Raw genomic sequence first — 22,552 nt, forward strand, 5'->3', positions numbered from 1 at the left:
AATGTATGTCATGAAAGGTTTTTATATGGTTGTTTCATCACGAGACACACAAGAACCAATAGGATTTGTGTTATTGATATGCTGCCATAGTTGAGAACCGATTTGTTGGCTAAATAAGATGAGAATATTTTTCTTTTCATAGAAAGCATCGTTTTGCCTCAGTAGACATTTATTTACATATTTGGAGTTATTTGGTTTACTTTAATGATGGATGGACGGGCTTTCTAGAGATTCACCATTTTGAGTAGTATTTCAGCCATTTTAATTAAATAAATAAAAAAATATTAGTTTAATAATGCAATTATTGTTCTAAAACAGTGTGTGTTAAGACACATAAAAACACGTATTCGCGCCATATGACCCCTTTAAAGCTTAATGTGCACCCGAGTGTTATCAAGCAAGATGGCAAGGAAGTGTGAAGATGGCAAGATGTAAAGGGGGTGTGAGGATAGCAAGTTTCTCCCCGAGCTGTCGGCAACTCTAGCCCAAATTCCACAACGTCCTTCCAAAGTCACACATGACCAACTCTGAGAGCCCATCTTCAGGTTGGACAGACTATAATTCCCAGGACTGATCTTTAACTATGCAGTATTATTTACATTTATGCATACGCATCTTACATTGCATTATACTATACAATTGTTTCTGAGTATTTGCAATTCCTGGGACTGAGCCCATGACCTTGGCGTTGTTAACACCATGCTATAACCACTGAGCCACAGGAAAGCTGGATTATGTTTGCACTTGTTTTCCACCTAAACTTGCATGCAGGTTCTCACTCTGGAATAGTTTCTGTAGACTATTTAGTAGTGGCCTTAAAAATGGCACAAATATGAGGATGATGGGAAGACTTCAAGGGCAATGACTGATAGGACACTGTTGCTGCATCCTGTTTATGGCAAAGACTTTGTAAGTGGCATCTGGGCATTTTTTTATATCTGGTTATACACAATATTGATACACCACCTCTCGAATGTCCACTAATAATGCAAACCCTTTCCTTACAAGAACAGAGCTGCAGAAAGAGAGCAAGGCATTTCCCTATATTTAGTTTTTGTTGTAAATTAGTTTTTTCTTATCTTTCAGCGACACACAGAACTGAACCATGAGACTCCACCATAACCAGTCTCTTATCATCGAAAGGTTGAGTCTGATAAAGGAAACAAGTGACAGTCATGTCTGAGTCAGACCTGCACCAGCAAACATTCAGACATCACCGAATGATGGTTACAAATACAACAACAGCAAACAGCGTGAATTCAATATGTACACACCTGTCTATTCAAGAATGACTGTATGAAAGTCCTCAGCGAACCAAACAAACTAAAAAACACTTCAACCATTAGGGAGACTGCTATTCGTTGTGTCGAAATAAAACCTTGGTAAATAAACAAGTATGATTAAATAAATAAGTGTTTGCATGAAGTCAGACAATCAGATTAGACCCTATAATATTATATAATAAAAGCCTTTCTCTAGTTTTGTATGCAGTATGTCAGAGGGTTCAGGAATATACTGTGGCGGTCAGTGGCGTGCCGTGTGAGGTTGAGACAAATTAAACCCTAATTATGAATTAAGCTGCACAGTTGAGTCATATAATGAGCAGTATGTGTCAGCTATGAGAAAGGTCCGACAATTACCAGTTTGATATGTGAATTTTCAACAACAAACCCAAGAGTTCCCAAGATTCAATATAGCTTCTTGCCAAATTACAAAACACAGAAAATGATTCAAAGTGTAACACGCATAAAACATGGACTAACATGTTTATGACCAGGACTGACAGACTTTTATCAGGTTGCTGATACCGCAGCCTTAACATTTAGACAAAATGTTCAACTTTCCCTCATTTTTAGTCGATTAAAAATAACAGTGCTTCCTGAATGTAAAATGTCCACTGACATCTTCACAAAGCTGGAACTTATGGCAGGTGTATTCAGAAAGAGCACGTAGCCTAGCCATGGACAACGCACAAGAAGCGTGACCTGGTGCACTCAATGGAAAAAGTAATATGGGTTGATGAGTTCAGAGTTTCTAAATTTAGGAGGCTTTCGTCCACAATGTCTGTTACCAACTGGTAAGTACCGTGGACGAGAAGTGCAAAACAAAACAACAAGTTGCAAAACTAAAAACAAATCTAGAAGCAAAATAAAAAATACAAAATCAAAATGACAAATCTGAAAACGCGATATCAAATCTAAAAACAGAATAACAAATCTTAAAACAGAAAAACAATTCGGAAAACAAAATAACAAGTCAGAAAACACAACAAAAAATCAGTCAACCGTTAAAGGTAGGTACTGTGTTGGAATGGGATCGCTACTGCTGATTGGACGAAACTCCTGTCAATCAAGATAACCCTCACCCAACCTCTAAACATCACACAAATCTTTCTGCATTTTTACATTTTGAAATAAGCATCATTTATAGTGATAATCGGTGTGGGCATGTGCCATGAGATGGATTCTGGATGCCACAGTTTATTGCTCATGGAGAATACAGTTCTGTCAAGCACATGCTTTGTCTTCACTCAAAGAATCCTCCCCTCCCGCATCAACACACCCTCAAAACTTGAGCAAACAGCAACAATGTGTACATTCATAAACTTTGTTCTTTTGAGAGAGTGTGTGTGAGCGAGAGAGAGAGAGAGAAAGATTGCCAATGTCTCAGCCTTATAGTCTATATTTCAGTCTAATGAGCTTGGAGACTATGGTTAAAGCTTTGTTTAAAGAAATACAACATTTAAAATGCAAACTAAATCCAGCATTAGTGTTTTCTGCTTTGGTACCGGGGAGAGCAGAGAGCATCTTCTCCCAGGAATCTCTTACACTGCACATTACACACAATACAACTCAATTTCCACGATAGCATGTGCCCTGTCAGAGAAACTACGGCCTGGCGGTCAGCAGATAAGACCGTGTGGTGAACTGTGCCCAAAACAACAAAACACGGTTAGATATTTATATCACCGCAGTATTTTGTTCAGAAGTTGGAATTCCTCTTGCTCTTTTACGGTAACATCAACCGAGACAAGAATAAATGGGGATCAAATGGAGCCTGACAAATATTTGGACATTACAGACAGTCATCTTGCATTCATTGGTTGGAGCTGTCAGGCAGTGAGATATTTATTTCATTGCTACAGCGCAAAAATATCCAAATCTCTTCTTTGGTGTTCTACAGAAGAAAGACATACATGTTTGGAATGACATGAGAATGAGTAAATAATGAAAGAAAATTGTGTGAACTATCCCTTTAATGACTGTTACCTAACTGGCTTCCTAATTACTCTTCAAGCCCCGCCCCTTCTTCAGACTCCCAGCATACTCGCATCACTGCCGAGTTTAGATACATCATGCATTTAAATAAACACAGCAATGTTTTGTTTTTGCTACAGAGCGAATGTTTACACGCATATTTTACAAAACCTACATACAAATGACTTTAACTACCCGCATTACAACATAAAATACAAACTTGTGTGTCATCCTTTCAGTACGTTTCTTCGGACGCACGCACGCACGCTTGACCCCCAGTTAACTTCCGGTTTGGCTAAATATTTTATGTCATTTATGTTCATATTAATTTATATTATTATTTTATTGTAATAAACGATTTGTTTCATTGTGTTGTATGATCATTTTATTAAATAAACAATTTGTTGAATGGGTCCTGTAGTTTGGTCGCATTTAAAGAAACCGTATGGTACACTAAAATCTAGCGGTTAAGCTTGGTATCGCAGTCTGAATTCAAAATATTGGAGAGACAAGTTTAGCCAAGTAACCGTTCTTCTCGGTTTCCTTTGCTTGTTATCAGAAATCACCTACAGGCGCTCTATTGTTTGTGAATGTGTTTCGGAAGTTCAGTTGCGGTGGCATGTGCAGTAACGTTTGTTTATGTTGTTAAGAAGAAACTGTCTATAGTTTCAATAATGATCTGTCGAAACACCCTTCACATGTTAACACCACACTAACTGGCACTAACAGCTAATTCATGAGATCTAAATAAAGTAAATGGTGAGGGAACACAACTTTTGGATTAAAATGGTCGTTCACCTTTCAATGTGACTGACTAAAAGCAAACTAAGAAAAATTTACATAACTCACTTGCAAGACTTGTCTGCACAACAGGTCACTGGTCAGACTGGTCTATTTACAGGTTTAAGAGAGTTTTGGGCATACTGTTGGTCAGACTGGGAGACAAACTGTCCGACCGACTGAACACCAGCTTGGAAGAAAGAGTGCTCTAGATGATCTTTCCATTACTTACCTCTCAAAACTTTGTTTCATCAATCTCTTCTTTGAAAACAGACTTTCAACTGTTGTCATGCATGAGTCACTTTCTGGCAGAGGTGTCCACTGTAGCCATTATATCCTTACCACTGTTCCACCATTCGGCTCTTAACACTTTCATTTTAAACTGTCTACATCCAATATGACTCAAGTCAAGTCCTAAAGCCTGTGGCATACTTTTTTTGCCAGGGGCCAAAAGATCTGCCATCAAAAGACAATATTATTTCATCAAATTTACCCAATTTCAGATAATTTTTCCTACACAATCCATATGTGTATTTTGGATGCTGGTGAGCTGGTGTCAAACTGGTCCAATAGCTGGACCAATCCCGGACAAGTAATACCCATCCTGGGTCAGCCAATATTAAACAACACCCATGACTCACGCAGCAGACAACTGATTTACTCGCTCAATAACTGCAGCCTTTCGCTAAAGAAAAGAAACAAAACTTTACTATCCAAACTGTGCAAACCATTTAAAACAAAGCTCTTAAAAGCAAACACCTTATACCAACAGGGCATCTAACATTAACACACACACACAAACAAATGTGTTTATAGACAGACTGAACAAAGAAGTAAAGCACAAACTTTAAAATAGGTTTTACGACTGTATGGATTGTTCTATAAATAGGAGCTGCGGTATTAACAACACCCGGATGTAATTCTTGTGGTCAGTTTTAGCTTGTCTCAGACTATCAGCTGAGGCTCGCAGGGGTCCTGTAGCTCACATACTAAAGCACACCAATGCCAACACGCCAACACCAGGATTACGGGTTTGAAACCCAGAGAATACATGGACTGATAAAAAGGAACGCACATTTGCACTGTAAATATCTTTAAATATATAAAACACAAGGCATACAGACACATCCACAAACAGAAGCTGAGGATAGTGTGTTGGTTTAATGAGTCACAGGAAAGGGGAAATGCATGTGTCCACACACCAAGATAAATTGGACTATATGATAGTGCAGCTTTCTGAGAAATCTACACATACTGTGGATAGGCTTTACTCTATTAGAGATAAGTGCTGTCACGAGTGCTTTCCCCAAAACAAATGATTGACAATGAAGGTCACACTGAAAGCTGGATTACGGAAAAAAGCCACAACGGACCTTTTGTTCTGTGAACATTTCAAATGTGAACTCTTTCCTTGTGGTCCTTCCTAAACAAACCGTAAAACAACGAGTTATAAAAATAGAAGCACATATAAGGAGAATACGGACACCCGGTGACATAAATCAAAGCGATGTGGTTTCTTTGTCATCATAAAAGTAGACCTGCTTGCATTCATTTTTTTACTAAGAACAGTTCAATTTCTCACAACAATTTCTGCAAATTCTCTAGAATCTTCTGAATATAAAAGACTGTAGAGAAAGAAACGTAGGTTGTTTCAATCCTCTCGAATCCACATAAATAAAATCAAGTCCCGTCTGTATTTTCTTGTTTTTTGGGGTGGGACGAATCACTTAAAAAAAGTTACATCCCCTTTGCCAAATTTTTTGGTAATGTAATATTATTTAGCTACTATAAAGCTGCTTTGCAATACAAAACTGTAAAGAAAAATATTGCTTTGGCAGAGCTAACTTGGACAGCTTCCATCCAGCCGCAGAAAACATTAAGAGACAATATCAAAATAATTGTTTGTTTACTATTTATAGATATATAGGTATGTGTTTCGGTAAAATCCTTCATTTTTGTTTATTTTTGATAACTACTAACAATATTTATCCCAAATTTTCAATAAAAATATTGTTTCTATTTGCATGAAAACTAGAGAAACAGTTGAAATAACAGAGGAGAAACAGAGAAACAGTTTCTAGAGAAATGTTTTGTATTATTAACAGACCTCAAATATGGTCACACTGATCATACAGTGACCCGGAGGTCAAGACCCGACCCTCTCCCTCCTCAAACACAAAGCCCCTCCCCCTGCTCTCATAAACTCCTCCCTCTTTCCCTGACACACACACACCCTGAGAAAAGTACAAAGCGTTCCTTGTGTATGAGCACAGAGGCCTGGGGGACAGTGCTTGACATGATGTTGATATATTTTCATGGGAGGAGCACAAGGAGAGAACGGGATCTCCTTTGTCAGGTCTCATTCAGGCAATGCCGCCTAACCTTCATCCTACCCCTGGGGTCCTTGGCTTGACTCACAACAACACAGTGGCCATAGATAGCTCAGCCAGAGCCTGGCGCAGCAGATTCAGAACATGCAAGCAGTACAAGTTCACATACAAGATCTGTGCTAATATTAGCATGCATCAAATTGGAACAAGCTTTATTTAAAAGACTTGAGACCGTTTTGTGCATAGTTTGAAAACTTAGCTTAGCAAGAAAAACATGCACAATGTGATAATGAAATAACAAAATGCATATGTATTAATTGTATCTTTCAGACAACAGTGACCCAGTGACATCGCACTTAAACACATTTTTACAATTTTACAGGTAAAGCTGCTTGTACACTGTCAGCGACAAGACGAAATCTCATTCCTAGGGTTGAAACAATTCACTGAAAATATGTTGCACTTGATTTTTACTTTCTTTACTTGATTTTTACTTTCTTTGGGTCGAAATTTAAAAGAATAGGAATCGAATACAAATCAATTAATATGTAACAAAGTTACATATTAAAGTTTTGAGGCACAACATTTAGGCTTTTACCTGACCAGCCTTCATATGTCTTCAGATGTTGACAAGACACACTAACAGCGAACTGATCCACACGCAAGCCTGCTACACCCACACATTCATTTTAATTTAATTTATATAGCGCTTTTCACAATGTGCATTGTTCCAAAGCAGCTTTACCGGTTAACACATTACCAGTTAACAGCCGAAATAAACAGCAAACCTCACTGACATTTCTGATATAAAGAGATGTTCAAAATTGTAGTGCAATATATTCAAAACCAAACAGAACATTCATGTAAGCAGTGCCCATCCACCCTGCTAAAGCAGTGGTAACCCAATGCACAGCAAACAAACTCAAGGATGTCAGCTCAGCGCTGTGGGCGGAAATGTACATACGATCAGGTGACAATCACCATGGTGGAATTCAATATTGAGTGTTTGCATAATTTATGTCATCTTCATAATTAAACACTTCCAGGATAAAAGCAGTAAATACAGATATGAGAACAGAAGAATAATTATGTACGGCGGAACCTACATTTAATGCTTACATTGCTATATAAATAAATCTTTATGAGATTTTACATTATGCATTTTGCAGATGTTTTTATCCAAAGTGCATTTAATCTTTACATACATAACCAATGACCTTTGCATTGCTAACACGGTGTTCTACAGCAACAGAAAATGATGCAAATGCTCAGTAACCCTGAGATAACCATGCTAGCTTAGCATTAGCATCAGTATCATGTAAGTTAAAGAGATAGTTCACCCAAAAATAAGAATTCTTTGATCACTTACTCACTCATTTGGCTTTCCAAACCTCTATCGCTTACTTTCAACAACAGAATGCAAAAGAAAATATTTTGATAACACTGAACCCCATTGATTTCAATTATATGAACACAAAACCTCAAAGACATTTCTCAAAATATCTTCTTTTGTGTTTCAAAGAAGAAAATGTAGCAAGGGTTTTGAATGAAGTGATGGTGAAAAAAATGATTGTTGGATGTACGGGCTATTTAAAAACAAAGACGTATTGCCCAATAAATATTAAAAATGAATATAATGTTAATATTCTGTCAGTTCTATTTAGACAGGTGTGTTCTCATTTGTGTTTGTTTCCCCACCATACTGTATTGGAATAACAGAAGGGTGGGTGGAATCATTTTGGGGTGAACTATGCCTTCATAAAAGAGTACTACAGTTGTCGGATGTACCTGTTTCCAGAGGAACTCATCCTCTTGATTAATCTTCCACGTGGTGAGGAGGTGAATGGTGGACAGCACTCCTCCGCTGAGCACCGCCGCCCTCATCCGCACAGGCAACAGCGTATAAATTATGTAGATGAAGAAGACGGACCACCAAATCCCTTCCGAGGCGCTGCGGGGGGCCACCATGAGCACCCCGAAAACCTGCACCACGATCAGCACTCCGATCACGAGATAGCTGACCATCCACATGTAGTCCTGGTGGAAGCCATTTCGGTTGCAAACCACCATTAATGCTAAGAACAGCGCCATGGCCACGGACAGCACAGAGGCGTAGACCACGTGGGGCGGTCCGTGGATGCAGTGAAACGTGAGCATGACCCCACAAACGATTACCAATACGCCCATCAGCATCGTGAGTGAGCTCTGGTTCAACCTAAAGAAGTATCGCTGGTACAGACGCTCCAATTTGCGAGACTGGAACTTCTTGGACTGGAACACACGCACCACCCTCTCCCAGCAGTCCGCCGCCGTCACCGACCCTGTCCCGCTGCCCCTCTCATCGCTGGAGCCGTCGCAACCCGAGCCGTTCCCTTTGCGGCCTTTCACCTCGCCATCCTCGAAACCCAAGTTGACGGATTTAAGCCCCACCCCCTCCCCCCCACCCCCTGCTTTGCCGTAGTGGTCCTCCTGCCATACGCAGCGCACACCGAAGTTGCTTCCGCCCGTGCCTCCCATCACACCTCCTCCGGAGCGGGTGGCCTGGGCATGGGGCGGCTGGGGAGGAGGCTCCATGGCTTCCACGTCCCGCAGGCAGCTCATGTAGCGTGGGTTGCAGAGAGAGGAACCAACCTTGCGCTTGGACTTTTTGCCATTGCGCTCGCCCCAAGCGGTCTTACGATCGTCCACTCTGGCCACTAGGAAGCCGTTGATCCAGGACATTCTGTAGGGAGAAAAAAAGTCACAGTTCTGAATCTAAACAAGAATATACATAATTTAAAGAAACAGTTCATTCACAAATGCATGACTTTTTTATTGGATGTATGGGCTGTTTTAAAGGGACAGTTGACAAACACAAAAATGACAATTCTTTCATCATTTACTCATTATTCCAAATCTGTAAGATCTTTTAGTACATAAAAGATTATGCTGACAAGCAAACAACGTTGACTTTCATTGTATGAACACAAAGCCACTGAGACATTTCTCAAAATATCTTCTTTTGTGTTTAACAAAAGTAACCATCTACTTAAGTTTTGAACAACATGAGGGTGAATAAACCATGACAGGATTTTTATCTTTGGGTGAACTATCCCGTTAAAGCTTCACATGCGGTTACTATATGCTCTCGTAGTTTGGAAAATAATGTTTGTACAATTTTCCAAAAATCTTCCCTTGGATTTCCATAGGAAACGAGTTCGGACCAAGCTGAGGATGAGTAAATGATGAAACAAATTATTGGGTGTATTTTTCATAAACCAAACCTTTAAAGCTGTGAATGTTTTGTTTGAATCAACACATGGTCTGCTTACCTGTATGGGTTCTGGTGTGCGTCCCAGCCCTGATGTTTTTATCTGAGACACTCATTTATAGCAGTGGATGAGCAAAAGCAATACTTCAGAGTTCGGACTACTCAGTGAGCAGGTCCAATTCTGTTGGGTCACTGTTCCATCCAAAGATCTGTTCCTGAGACTTCAACTGTGGCTTCGTGTCATTGGGATCTATCAACAAAAACAGTCTTTTAAAAAATACAATTAAAACCATTGTGAGATCAAATCAATGCCTAAAGACATTATCACTGTTTTTGAAAACAGGAGCTGAATCATGGGATGTTAAACAAAGGTCTGATCACAACTACTAAAAATATGACTTTGTATCTATTGCAATACCTGTCAACTAAATTAACTTTCTTCCGAGAAAAACTGTATTTACAGGGATGGTTCACCCAGGAAACAAAAATGTTCATGTCATTTCAAACCTGTATGACTTTTTCTTTCTTCTGCATAACATTAAAAAGATATATTGTGAAGAACGTTTGTACGAGGTTTTGGAAGACAAGTGGAGAATTACTATTTTTGTTTCCGATCTTAAATCCATAAATGTCCATATCATGAATAATGAATGATTAATAGCATCCCTTAACAAAGAAGTTAAAACGATTCAGAATCAATAACAATAAATGTACGTTTCATATCTAATCTGGTCCCTCTTGCCTCGTATGAGTGTTCTGAGGTCTAGTCTAGCATGGCAGCAGGTCATCTAAATGAGACTATATAATTAATACACTTTTGATTTTTGATGCGGTTAATACAATAGAATAATACAATAGTAGATTCAATCCTATTTACCAGTAGATTTATTATTATTACAATAGACTTTTGAGAATTAAGAATACCATAATATTGCAAATCTTTGCAATTTCCCTTGGATTTTTTTTATATTAATTGAATATTTTCTTCATTTTTATTTACTTTATTTTCTCCGGTATACATGCTTAACACACTTTGGCGATGTTCCAGGGATGTAACAATATCAAAATCTCACTTAGCGATAATACCCTAATGATGACTTTTTTTCTTCTTTTCTTTATCCTCTAATCATAACTGTTGCTTAGATGTATGTGTTAGCATGAGATAGGTCAAATGACCTAAAAATCCCTTTTATAAAATAAAAGAATTGCACCAGATGGACCTTGCCAAAGGTAACGTCTACTATTTTTTCTAACATTCTCTATGTAAGGCCCGGAAGATCTATCATTTCTTACAGTCATTATATGGAGACAATTTTGCTATGCCGACAACACGATATCGATAATATTGTTACATCTAATGTTCACGATAATGCCAATGAAATATTTACTCTCAGTCTCAAACTATCCATTTTGGAGCAAAATACAAAACTATTGTTGCATTAACCATTCATGGTTTTATTAGTCAAAGTGCACCATGTTTTTTGCCAGATAACTGTTTGTCTAATTAGTAGTACTGCGAATATCATCGTTAAACTATGGTTGTTGTCACGAGTGCACGGTGCATTTTTGTCTACTGTGGGTTTACTATGAATTAAACAAAACAAACTATTCAGGATAGTAAATGACGCTAGAACAAACATCACAGGAATAACGGAGGGAATTTTAACATTAGATATACTTTCAATGATAATTATTCATTCCATTCCTATGCAACAATTAACACGACAAACAGATGAAATAAGTGATCGTCCTCAAACGCATCACTCCTTCACATCAGGCATGCGAACATTCATATAGCCTACCGAATGATTCATACTTATGTGGACCTGTGATTGCGAGCTGATGGATAAAAATGCATATTCCCTTTACTGGCACGCATCTGCTCTTGCGCATGTTGACGGACAACGACGACAACATATTCCTTCCATGTACGAGGTCTATTCCGATTTCTGAATCGTCATTTTATTAGTTGTCACACTGATGACGATCGCGGCGACATGTACACGGTTGCAATGTGCATCATAGCCGCGTCGTGCTCGTATTCCTCCGGGACATTTGCACGACATTTCAACAGCCTCTCGCCGATGTTACATAATGCACATGTAAGAATCGCACAGTCGCATCCTTCCCCAACATGAACCGTTATCAATCCAATGCGTGTTTGGAAACGAGCTCAATCTTCAGTCAGACGTGCAATGTCTTTTTTTGCGAGAAATGAAGAAACGCCTATGAGCCCATAAAGCCGCAACCGTCGACGCGTATGTTCGCTATAGACATAACATATGCATGCTGCATTATTTCAGCCTTTCATCGAAGGCTCATGTTGCCAGATGAACTATGCAGCATTTCTGCCATAGGCCGTTTGGAGATGTTTCGTTACATAACTGTATGTGTGTGCGCGCGCGACTGTGCCAACCATATTTGCAGCAGTGACCGTGTCGAGGCTGTTACAGTAACAGTGTGCGGATACTTGTGCAACACAGCATGTCACACCCGATCGCTAAGTGTGGGCTATAGAGCCTCTGTGCCCCGTCCTTCACCCATAGAGCTGAAATTATAGCGCGCTACAGGCCGTAAGCAAATTCAATGGGTCCATATCTGCGGTGGACGTGTTATACGGAGCACTTGGCAAACACTTCTTCAAGACATCTTCTCTCGCGCCTTAAGCGTTTTGCGTCCATTAGACCTACAGGCCAACATCAGCAGGGTAATACATTGGACCGCTTCGTCTTCAGATAATAATAACAACTTAGCCGATGCCGGCAGGATTGAACTGGTGTGCATGGACAGAGGGTGTTGCGCTTGGTTATTCGACATGTCCAAACTCCGAGCTAATGCTGCATTAAAGCCCAGATGAAGCTGAGATCAACGCCACGCGCACATTTACTCCTAACAACTGTCTTACATAAATAGGTACCGTGGTAACGCGCGATCATCAAATACCGCTTGCCCATTAAAAACCGTGTTAGTAAGCAGCCCGGCATAAAAAAATGACTGATCACCCCAGAAAAAAAGATCTGACTCACCGCGGACGTCTCTCTATTGCAGAAGCGGCACCGTCTCGAGCGCACGGTATCATTCGGTGTCCTTGCTGTCGGTTAGGGGGATGTGTGGTTTGCGGGCATCGAGGACGTGGGGACAGGGCCACAGTCAGAGAAGATCTCTCGCGCTTGTGCTCCCGTCGTTTCCCAGCCTCTCCCCCTTCATACAGACGCCGTGCCAGTCTCCAGGCGCCTCAACACTCCCCCTAAAGGCCTGCGAACATGCAGCGCTCCTCGCTGACGACTGCGTTCACCTGTTCATCCTCATCCAAAGACCCACACAGCTGTACGTGCAGTATAATATCAGTCAATGACTATCTATCTATGTATGCCTGTGTCTACAGTAGGGCTATCTATCAATCCATCTATGTATGTATGTATATGTGTATCTACAGTATGGCTATCTATCTATCTATCTATCTATCTATCTATCTATCTATCTATCTATCTATCTATCTATCTATCTATCTATCTATCTATCTATCTATCTATCTATCTATCTATCTATCTATCCATCCATCCATCCATCCATCCATCCATCCATCCATCCATCCATCCATCCATCCATCCATCCATCCATCCATCCATCCACCCAAACGTCTGTCTGTCTGTCTGTCTGTCTGCCTGTCACTCTGTCTGTCTCTCTCTCTCTCTCTCTCTCTCTCTCTCTCTCTCTCTCTCTATCTATCTATCTATCTATCCAAACATCTATCTGTCTGTCTGTCTGTCTGTCTGTCTGTCTGTCTGTCTGTCTGTCTCTCTCTCTCTCTCTCTCTCTCTCTCTCTCTCTCTCTATCTATCGCATTCCTCTACGTCTCTTAGAAGGATCCTTAAATCTAAACATTTATCCAATGTCCGTTATTTTATAGTTTTAGTCAAATATATTTTTGGTAGTCAATAATCCTAACTGTTCGTTTTTCTATATCAGTTTTCTTGTCGCTTTGATGCATTTTTTATATCACAATGGACATTTTCAAAACGATGAAAATCTAGTACTATTGTAAGAACCTCCACATCACGGCCACGTCTGCACAACATTAAAGCAACCTCTGTGGTTTGGGGCATTACTCTGCTGTTTCTTACATTGTCAGTTGCTTATGTTATGTTGTTCAAAATAATATATTTAAAAAATGTAACCCCCCTCCCAAAGAACCTTGTCAGACAACATTTCTAATCTCTCTTTCTTTTAATATGCAAACACAGAAGTAGATATTTTGAAGAACATCGGTCTCCCAACCTAACAACATTGGATGCTGTGGACAGTGGCGCCCCCAGGGGACAGACAGTCACTGTCCCCCAACCGGAATGAGTATTTCAAATTGTATATTAGAATAATAGTAGTAATATTTATTAATTAAAATGTACATTAACGAAGCGCTATGTAAAAAATAAAAACTTAAATAATGTGTTATGTAGAATACGATCTCAACCCCTCCCCTTTATACCGCGACTACACGCAGCTGCACGACCACCACGCACCATCTTGTTCGTTCGTGTTCAGTCGGCACGCATGGAAGGAGTAGAGAAGGGTTAGTCAACCATCGGCCCGCGAATCATCTTTACCTGGACCGCTTTAACGTTACAAAGAAGAGACTTTAAGAATGGTGCGCTTTATAAGACATGCACGTCCTGAGACGCCACATCTTTGAAAGTTCAAAACGCTTCATTCAACTTGAAAGAAATCCCCGGGGCTCATAACCATTGACGTGATTTAAAGCGATTTGATCGGTCTGTCCAAGAAACGTAATGTTATTTGCAACGTTGTAATCGGCAATCCACAGCCACAGGGCAGTGCACGCGAAATGTCGCGTCCAGTGCCCCTGAAAGTAACTGCAGGAATGGTACTACACCACGTGAACTCTCAAATGAAGGGAAGCTGTGTTGTTTTTATTACTGAATTCATGATGTATGAACAGCAAATATTTACGAAAACAATTCCAGAACTTGTTTTTCAGATGATCTGCCCTTCTTAGTGCGTGGGGCACATGAATGCGATTGGGATTTAACCGCAGATGCGATAATAGCGCTCAGTCTCTAACACAGATCAATTGATTCGCTTTATAAAACACCAGGTTAACGTCAAGGGGTTAGGGATAACTTGGCGTTTTTTTACTTTAATTAATTTAACCAAATACCTTCATAAACATGACAATTATATGACCTATAAGTTACAGCAACAAAAACAGCATAAAAGGAACAAAATGCAATAAATAAAAACAGAAATAGAAAATAACAGAAAAAAAGTGATCTTCTAATCTGCTCGGTCTTCTGCATTTGGCCACATGTTCTCATCCACATCACACCTGATATCTTCTCTGGCAAGGCATCTTGGGAAGAATCTTTTGGCATGCCTTATCCACCCCTGGCAGTGTTCAGCTGTGATGTCTTGGCATGCAGAATCCATTGCATCCAGGAGGGACATTTGGTCATGTGGACGATGGTCAAAAACCTTCCATTTCCAGGCTGAAAAAAACTCCTCAATGGGGTTGAGGAAAGGGGAGTAAGGAGCAAGGAAATGGGACATCATCCTTGGATGGGCGTCAAACCAGGCTGTGACTGCACGGGAATGGTGGAATGCCACATTGTCCCATGTGATCACATATATTGGCAAGTGGTCTCCCACCTGTCCCCTTTCTACCTCTGGCAACAGTCTTTCGTGAAGGTCTTCTACAAACAGGAGAAGGCGGTCGGTGTTGTAGGGGCCAATCTCACATTTATGCAGGAGTGCACCGTTGTTGGAGATTGCGGCGCACATGGTGATGTTGGCTCCTCTCTGGCCCGGCACGGTGACTGTGGCCCTTTTGCCAATTATGTTTCTCCCACGGCGACGCCTTTTCGCCAAGTTGAAGCCAGCCTCGTCAACATATGTAATTTCATGTGGGACTTGATTGGCCTCCAACTCCATGACTCTCTGAAAGTAATTAAACAGTGTATGTAAATACTGTGCTGTATATTTACTGTATGTCCTAATGTTCTCCAGGTTTATAGAGTAGTTTACTGCAAAACACACAATGTATAGTACAGTAATGACTCTATTGCATAACCTTACCTGGACATATTGGTGACAGAGTTCTTTGATGCGCTCACTGTTCCTTTCAAAAGGAACTTTGTATGGTTGCTTCATTCGGACTCTGTGTTTAGCTAGAGTCCGAGAAATGGATGTTATGCTGATTGCTGCAATGTTCCCAAAGACAAGGTTGTCCTCTACAACACTGGACTGAATGTCCTTCAGTTTTATTTCATTGTCAGCATTCACCATGTTGACAATAGCAAGTTCCTGTTCTTCATTTAGGAGCTTTCCTCTGCCCCCTGAGGGAGGTAGACGTTGAATCCTTAAAGGGACAAAATGCAGTTACATATCAGAGATCGGAGGCATAGATTCACTCTACTAAATGGTAAAATTATTTACACTTTACTAGAAGCATAAGCATATCCTACCTGTTGGTTTCTCTGAAAATACGGACAATGGATGCCTCTGTGTCCCGGCTGAGATTTGGCTGCACTCGTTCACCAGCCTCTCTGTATGATAGCCCGTGGTTTATGACATGATCAATGATAGTAGCTCTTATTTGATCAGTTACCCTAGCTCTGGTCCTTCTTTGAGCGCCACCACGCATCTCTCCCTCTACCTTGCCCCACTCCTCTCCCTCTACCTTGCCCCACTCCTCTCCCTCTACCTTGCCCTCCTCCTCTCCCTTGCTCTTGTCCCACTCCTCTCCCTTGCGCTTGCCCCACTCCTCTCCCTTGCCCTTGCCCCACTCCTCTCCCTTGCCCATGCCCCACTCCTCTCCCTTGCGCTTGCCCCACTCCTCTCCCTTGCTCTTGCCCCACTCCTCTCCCTTGCCGTTGCCCCACTCCTCTCCCTTGCCCTTGCCCCACTCTCCCTTGTCCTGGTACTCGTCTTCCTCTCCCTCGTGCAGGCATTTCTTTCTTTCTCTCTTTCTCTCTTTGTGTTGCTCTATATTGTTCCTTTTCCACACAAGATCAGCCCAAAGAGTCCTCAAGACTTGATTGTCTTGACTCAGGACTTGGCTCAAGAATTGCATACAAAGACTTGAGACTTACTTGTGACTTGGAAAGCAATGACTTGGTCCCACCTCTGGCCACTGCACATTTAGCAAAATGTCTTTTGTGTTCTACAAAGGTTTTGAATATCATGAATAACATTTTTCGGTAAAGTTTTATTTTTCGGGAAAGAAAATACACCAAAAAAACGAGAAAAATGTTTTTCTACACAACTTAGAAAGTTTGGGTTCTTGTCATGGGTTAGCAAGTATCAGAAATTTAAAGGTAACCTTTTCATGGTTAGTGTTTTCCATTCTTTGTGAGCTATAAATGGTGCTATAAGGCTATTTTAAGCCAGAAAACACCTTTTCTCAAAACCCAATGGACCCTTCCGGGTTTTGTAAGATCAGTATGTAGTCGCAAGAAGTACATTCCTTTTCTTGACAGGCAATTTATTATCAAAAAAAAAAACATGCTCACAATACACATGTCATGAAACATGATGGAGAAGATCCCAAGTGGAGACAGCGGTGATGAAGGGGTTAACACAAAGACTTTTAATGACAAAATACAAACAAAACAAAAACCCACGATGGGGAAAACAAAACACGGTAACAATAACAGGAACAGGCAAACAGGAACAAGACTAACTAATACTGGACTAACAAAGTAAATCAAACGCTAGACACAACTACAATAACACTAGACTAGACTAGATAATTGATCATTTTGCAATATAAATGTTAGGGTTTAAAAGAGAACTTCCCTTCTTATGTTAGAGCCAGTGGCTTAGTTTTACCCTGACTGAATTATACAATACTGAAAATCATAGCAGGCTGAAAAAAGTGTGATCTGAAACAGATCTGCCATAGATTTCATAATGCATGACACAGTTCAGTTCATGAAATCATATGAGTATTGTTCCATCCCTCCTCACACCTGTAAAAAAGCTTTTCATTGAAAAATAATGACAGTTGTTTTCTTAAGAACACAGACATTCATTTGTGTTCGTATAAACTCCAAACATATGCATGTTATTACAGTGAATGCAGATGCTATTTTTGGCTTTAATGCATTACATGTGTTGTTTTGCTGTAATTTCAGTACCCTTTGCCAGAGTCTTCTGTTAATATGAACCAGCAAGTTTCTTTGATTTATCTGAATTCCACAGTGTGTACAAGTCACCCTGATATGTTGCCGGACACGTCATCTTTTTGGAGGTGGTTCTGCTGGCAATGGAGGCTGTCCGGATGTTTTTACAGGTTTTAAAATGTTAAATAATACCATGCCGTCAGATTACTGTTGAAGTGCAAATAGCAGCAGTGAATTGGTGGTAATAGTCTGCCTTTTGACCACATGGTGATGGTCAAATCTAAATAGTAAAAAATGTGTTTTTAGTTTTAAATTCCAGAAAGAAATGATTATAACAAGCAAAAGCAGAAAGGTAGTATAATTAAATCATTCCCACACATACCTTCTAGGTGAACTGCACTTTGCATGTGGTTAGCTACATCATTTTGGAGCTCATGTAAATTGTTAAACACCAATTTGCAATAGGCACAGTGGTATTTTTTGCAGAACACTGTGTGTCTCTCAAAAGACAGCAGGGTATCCTGTACTCGATTAAGTACTGTCTGATGCATCTGTGCATGTTAAACAAACATTTAAATAAATAAATAAAAAGTAATGATTCTGCCCTCTCATGTCTTGATTTCCTAGTCTAGTGGCAGGATTCATGACAGGGCTACGTGTTTTGTGTGGAGAGAAACATTTTATGGTCAGTTATGACATAATATTCGTTCATTCCAGTCTGGTCTCTGGCCCCGCCGCTCTCGTTTCCTCGTTAGCTTCCCTTGAGTGTTTCATTACCCACACCTGTCCCTTGTAGTTATCCTCTGTTAGTTTCCCTATTTAATGCCCCTGTGTTCGTTTGTTGTACCTGTATATGTTTCCTTGCTCGTGTACCTTGCGCATGGTCAGGGTCTTTGTGAATGTTCTGTGTTCTTGCCTTGCCCGTTGACGTTTCTCCCTGTGTGTGTTAAGACGTTGTGTCGTGAGTTTATTTTTAGTCAGAATATATTTTTGCCCCTTCGTGGGAAGTGTTTTTTCTGTTTTTGTTTTTAGTCTTGTTAGTGTTCCCCACCGTGGGTGTTTTGTTTTGTCGTGTCCTTTTATTAAAGTCATGTTAACCCCTTCACTGCTGCCTGCAATTGGGTTCTTTCTACCACGTTCCTGACAGAACGAACGAGCCACAACCCAGCAGGCAGTAATGAAGGCTGCACGGTCCCGGGAGCCTCATCTCCTCAGCGGCATCCGTCAAGGAGACACGGACCTGGAGGACTATTTGGGAAGGTTCCTGGATGCCGCGGAGGAGAGAGTGCAGGGGGAAGAGGAACTGGCGGTGCTCTTCAACGCCGGTCTCAGGGACCCTCTTTCCCGGGCGGAGTTGAGGTTGTTGGAGCCGCTGGACTTCGTAGGTGTGTGGAAGTATACCCACCTACAGCTTCTGATAGTTTAATCAAATTCAGAAAAAAGTTTATTTTATCATTTGTTTGTTCATTTGTTAATGCTCTGCAGCTGAAGCGCAAGTGACAAGTGCTTTAAGTTCATAAATACTGCATTTAGTCTTAAATAATGATTCAGGACCACTTTAGAGTTTAATGGATTTTAAAATACAATAAGTTAGCTAACTTCTGATTGCTTCGACTGCCATTATGAACAATTTAATGGCTATACTTTAATGTGTGTGATTAATGTCTGCTTGAAGCTATGAAAGCTCACTCAAAACAAGTCTATTTGCTGTGTTTTTTTCCATCATTTTGAACCTTTTTTTAAATCATCAGTACTATTTGCAAACCAAATTAACTTCTCAATGTAGACAAACAGCAAAACACTATGGATTACCTGGAAAAGCCTAACCTGCTCAAAATCCTTAGTCTCAAAAGTATGTAGGCTATTTATGTCAATCAACATTGGTCATTGTAGTATATGTACAAAAGTATTTATACTTGTAACATTGGTTTTGGGTTGTGTTTTTGTTGTCTTAACTCGTAGGCTCATAGTCCACACGTACACAGGTATTTTTTTGAATGGAGTTTTTCCTTCTTCGTAAACCCCCCCCTGCGTCCACACGAAACCACAAAATACACTATAAAGTTCCGTCAAAAGCATGCCAAACCAACAGGTGGCGATATAACCCCAACCATAAAACCGTGTTGGCCAATCAGAATCCTGGAATCTGACGTCAAACAAAGGAGATAGCGGCACACATTACAACGTCATACGCCAAATCTCCGGTTTCACCGTCTACATGACGTTACCACTGTTGCATCTCGCATTACAGCCTGCCTAGAAGACATCTCAGCTTGGATGAAAGCATCCCCTCCAGCTGAACCCTGCAAAGGCAGAACTACTCGTATTTCTGGCACACCCCACGGTGCAACACGATCTCACCATCCAACTAGGCAAATATCACAATCACTCCTTCCAAAATCATAATTGATGAGCAGCTGTCACAATGCTTTTGTTGAAACTACTTCGTATTAGCACCTATCCTACAGACAGGCATTCCGTCCATCACTAAGCATTAGCATTTGGTAAACAGACTGGGCTGAGCAGTCTGTTGGAACCGAGTCCACTATTGCTAATGTCACCCCTGATCAGGTGGACTCCTATACTGGGACTATTGCCCCATAGATAGTGACTCCCCTGCAGGGTTGTCCCGTATGTGGAATTCCTCACTCATGATTTCCCTATTGGTGAAATTGAAATTGACCTCCCCACCTGGGTTTTGTCCCCCTACTCGGGCTGACACATTTCTCACATGTTGTTCTCCACACTGGTGAGACCATGTTAGTGTCTCCATATGTAACCTCCCCTTGTTGTAGGATGTGGCCTCCTTAATACACTCTTCAACGAGGAGAGCAGTGTTTCCCCAGTATTCGGCTCCGGACAGCGCCTCGCTACTAGAGGCGAACGCCACTGTCCTTGATGACCGTCAGTGCAGGCTTTTCAGTGTGACCACTATCAATTCCACTGGAAGATTTCGTCTCGCAGTAGCGCTTATTTGTGACTCGCTAGAGACTCACAGTCTCTCAACACAACGTCCTCTCCATCAGGGAACAGAGGTTACAGTCGTAACGCTTTGTGTTAGGATGGTTGTGATCATTTAAAGCCAAGAAATTCTTGTTGTCATTAAAAAAATTAAATGTAGCATTTCGTGGGAACCAACTTCAGCACATACATTTACCTATATTTCTATTTATTACACAGCCACTTGAAATTCACGTTTCATTGGGTAACCAATTTGTATTTTTTTTTTAAATATCATGAAAACAACTGCCAGTTGAGAAAGAGCCTGCAATAGTGTTTAGCTTTAAAAAGATTAATTAGAAAATCGGATATTCCATTAACGAAACAATATGTTAATGACTGGCATTTCACACAATAGTCAATGAAAATATGGTTTCAAACAGCACCACAGCAAAACAATTCAAAGTAGAGCACTTGTGTGGGTATTAAATTAATTTTTGGGGCTTTGAAACAACACGTTGATAGCCCATCGTGTAATCTCAACAGAATAGTACTTTGTCGCCCCCTACTGGTGACATTCTTTTATGTTTATTAGTTTCATCCACATTTGGAAGTTAAATAAAACGAGTTAAATACAATCTTAAATGAATGCAAAGACGAATTTTTGTGAAGAACTATCTCTTTAAAGGGCCCGTTTCCTGTCACTAATGTTAAACAAAGTACAAAAGAAAATAAGAAATCAATGTGATTTTGTAGCTTTAATGATGATTCTTCTGTTTTTCATGTATTTAGCAGTAAAGACTGTATAAAGTGTTTGAGAACTTTATTTATTTTCTGTATATTCCCTACCTGTTAAATTATATATTTCATAAAGAAATCAGTTGCAAAGCCAACAATATTAGAATGTTGGCTTTCATTCACAAAATGAAAGAAATGTGTTGTTCCTACATTCATTTGGAGATAAAATGTGAAATGATTAGAATGTAAAAGTATATTTAAAAAGTTTGATGGTTAGTTCTTCTTTTTAACCAATAAACGGCATTAAAATAAACATGTTAAAAAATAATTAGCTGATATTGAATTTTACTATACATCTGCGATTAATCACGATTAAGCATTTGAATCTATTGACAGCCCTAATATATATAAATATATATATATATATATATATATATATATATGTCTCATTAATGGCTGTTTTTGTAGATGCTATTTGTAAGTCGTCCGCCACATTGGAACAGTTAAGCCTGTCTTTGAACACCCAAGAGCAAGTGTTCATCTGCAACTACAGTTATACACTGTATGAATATCAAATGCAATGTGGTGTTGTGTAGACCCAAACATTATGTTTGCTAAACTCATACAATGCAAAAAGACAAAGGCAACAGATAGCATAGCATTGAAAAGTTGCCTGTTATACTGAGTTAAGTTCACTGAAAATTCTATCATCATTTACCCACATTCGAGTTGTTCCAAATCTGTATAAATTAATTTGTTTTGATAAACACAGAGAAATATATTAAGAAGAATGCTTATAACCATGGTGAGTTTTCCAAGACACCACAATATTGCACAGTCTATGTTTGTAAGAAACCATTGAGATAAAAAAATTCTGAAGAATGTGTCTAAACACAAAAGAAGATATTTTTTGAAAGCAAATAGTTCTGGGGGACTTTTGACTACCATTGCAATTTTTCCTACTATGGTAATATAGTAGGAACATCAATAGAGCAATAGAGTCCAATAACTGTTTGGTTACAAGCAGTCGTCTGAATATCTTTCTCTGTGTTAAACCAAACAAATACATTTATAACGATTTGAAACAACAAGAGATTGAGTAATTCATAATTTTCTTTT

General features: G+C 39.9%; 1 protein-coding gene across 1 annotated transcript in view; it reads right to left on the reverse strand.

The window, feature by feature from the left end:
- The window catches only part of adcy6a (adenylate cyclase 6a), a 46,216-nt gene extending 33,386 nt beyond the window's left edge, over positions 1-12,830 (reverse strand). The window contains exons 1-3 of the mRNA XM_079478365.1: positions 12,644-12,830; positions 9,679-9,867; positions 8,156-9,089 (exon numbers count right to left, since the gene is read on the reverse strand). Of these exons, the coding sequence (XP_079334491.1) occupies positions 8,156-9,088 (933 nt within the window). The 5' untranslated portion in view covers position 9,089; positions 9,679-9,867; positions 12,644-12,830. The remainder of the gene's footprint in view (positions 1-8,155; positions 9,090-9,678; positions 9,868-12,643) is intronic.
- Between the last annotated feature and the right edge of the window lie 9,722 nt (positions 12,831-22,552).

This window comes from Barbatula barbatula (assembly GCF_947034865.1).
Source record: "Barbatula barbatula genome assembly, chromosome: 17".
Lineage (NCBI taxonomy): Eukaryota > Metazoa > Chordata > Actinopteri > Cypriniformes > Nemacheilidae > Barbatula > Barbatula barbatula.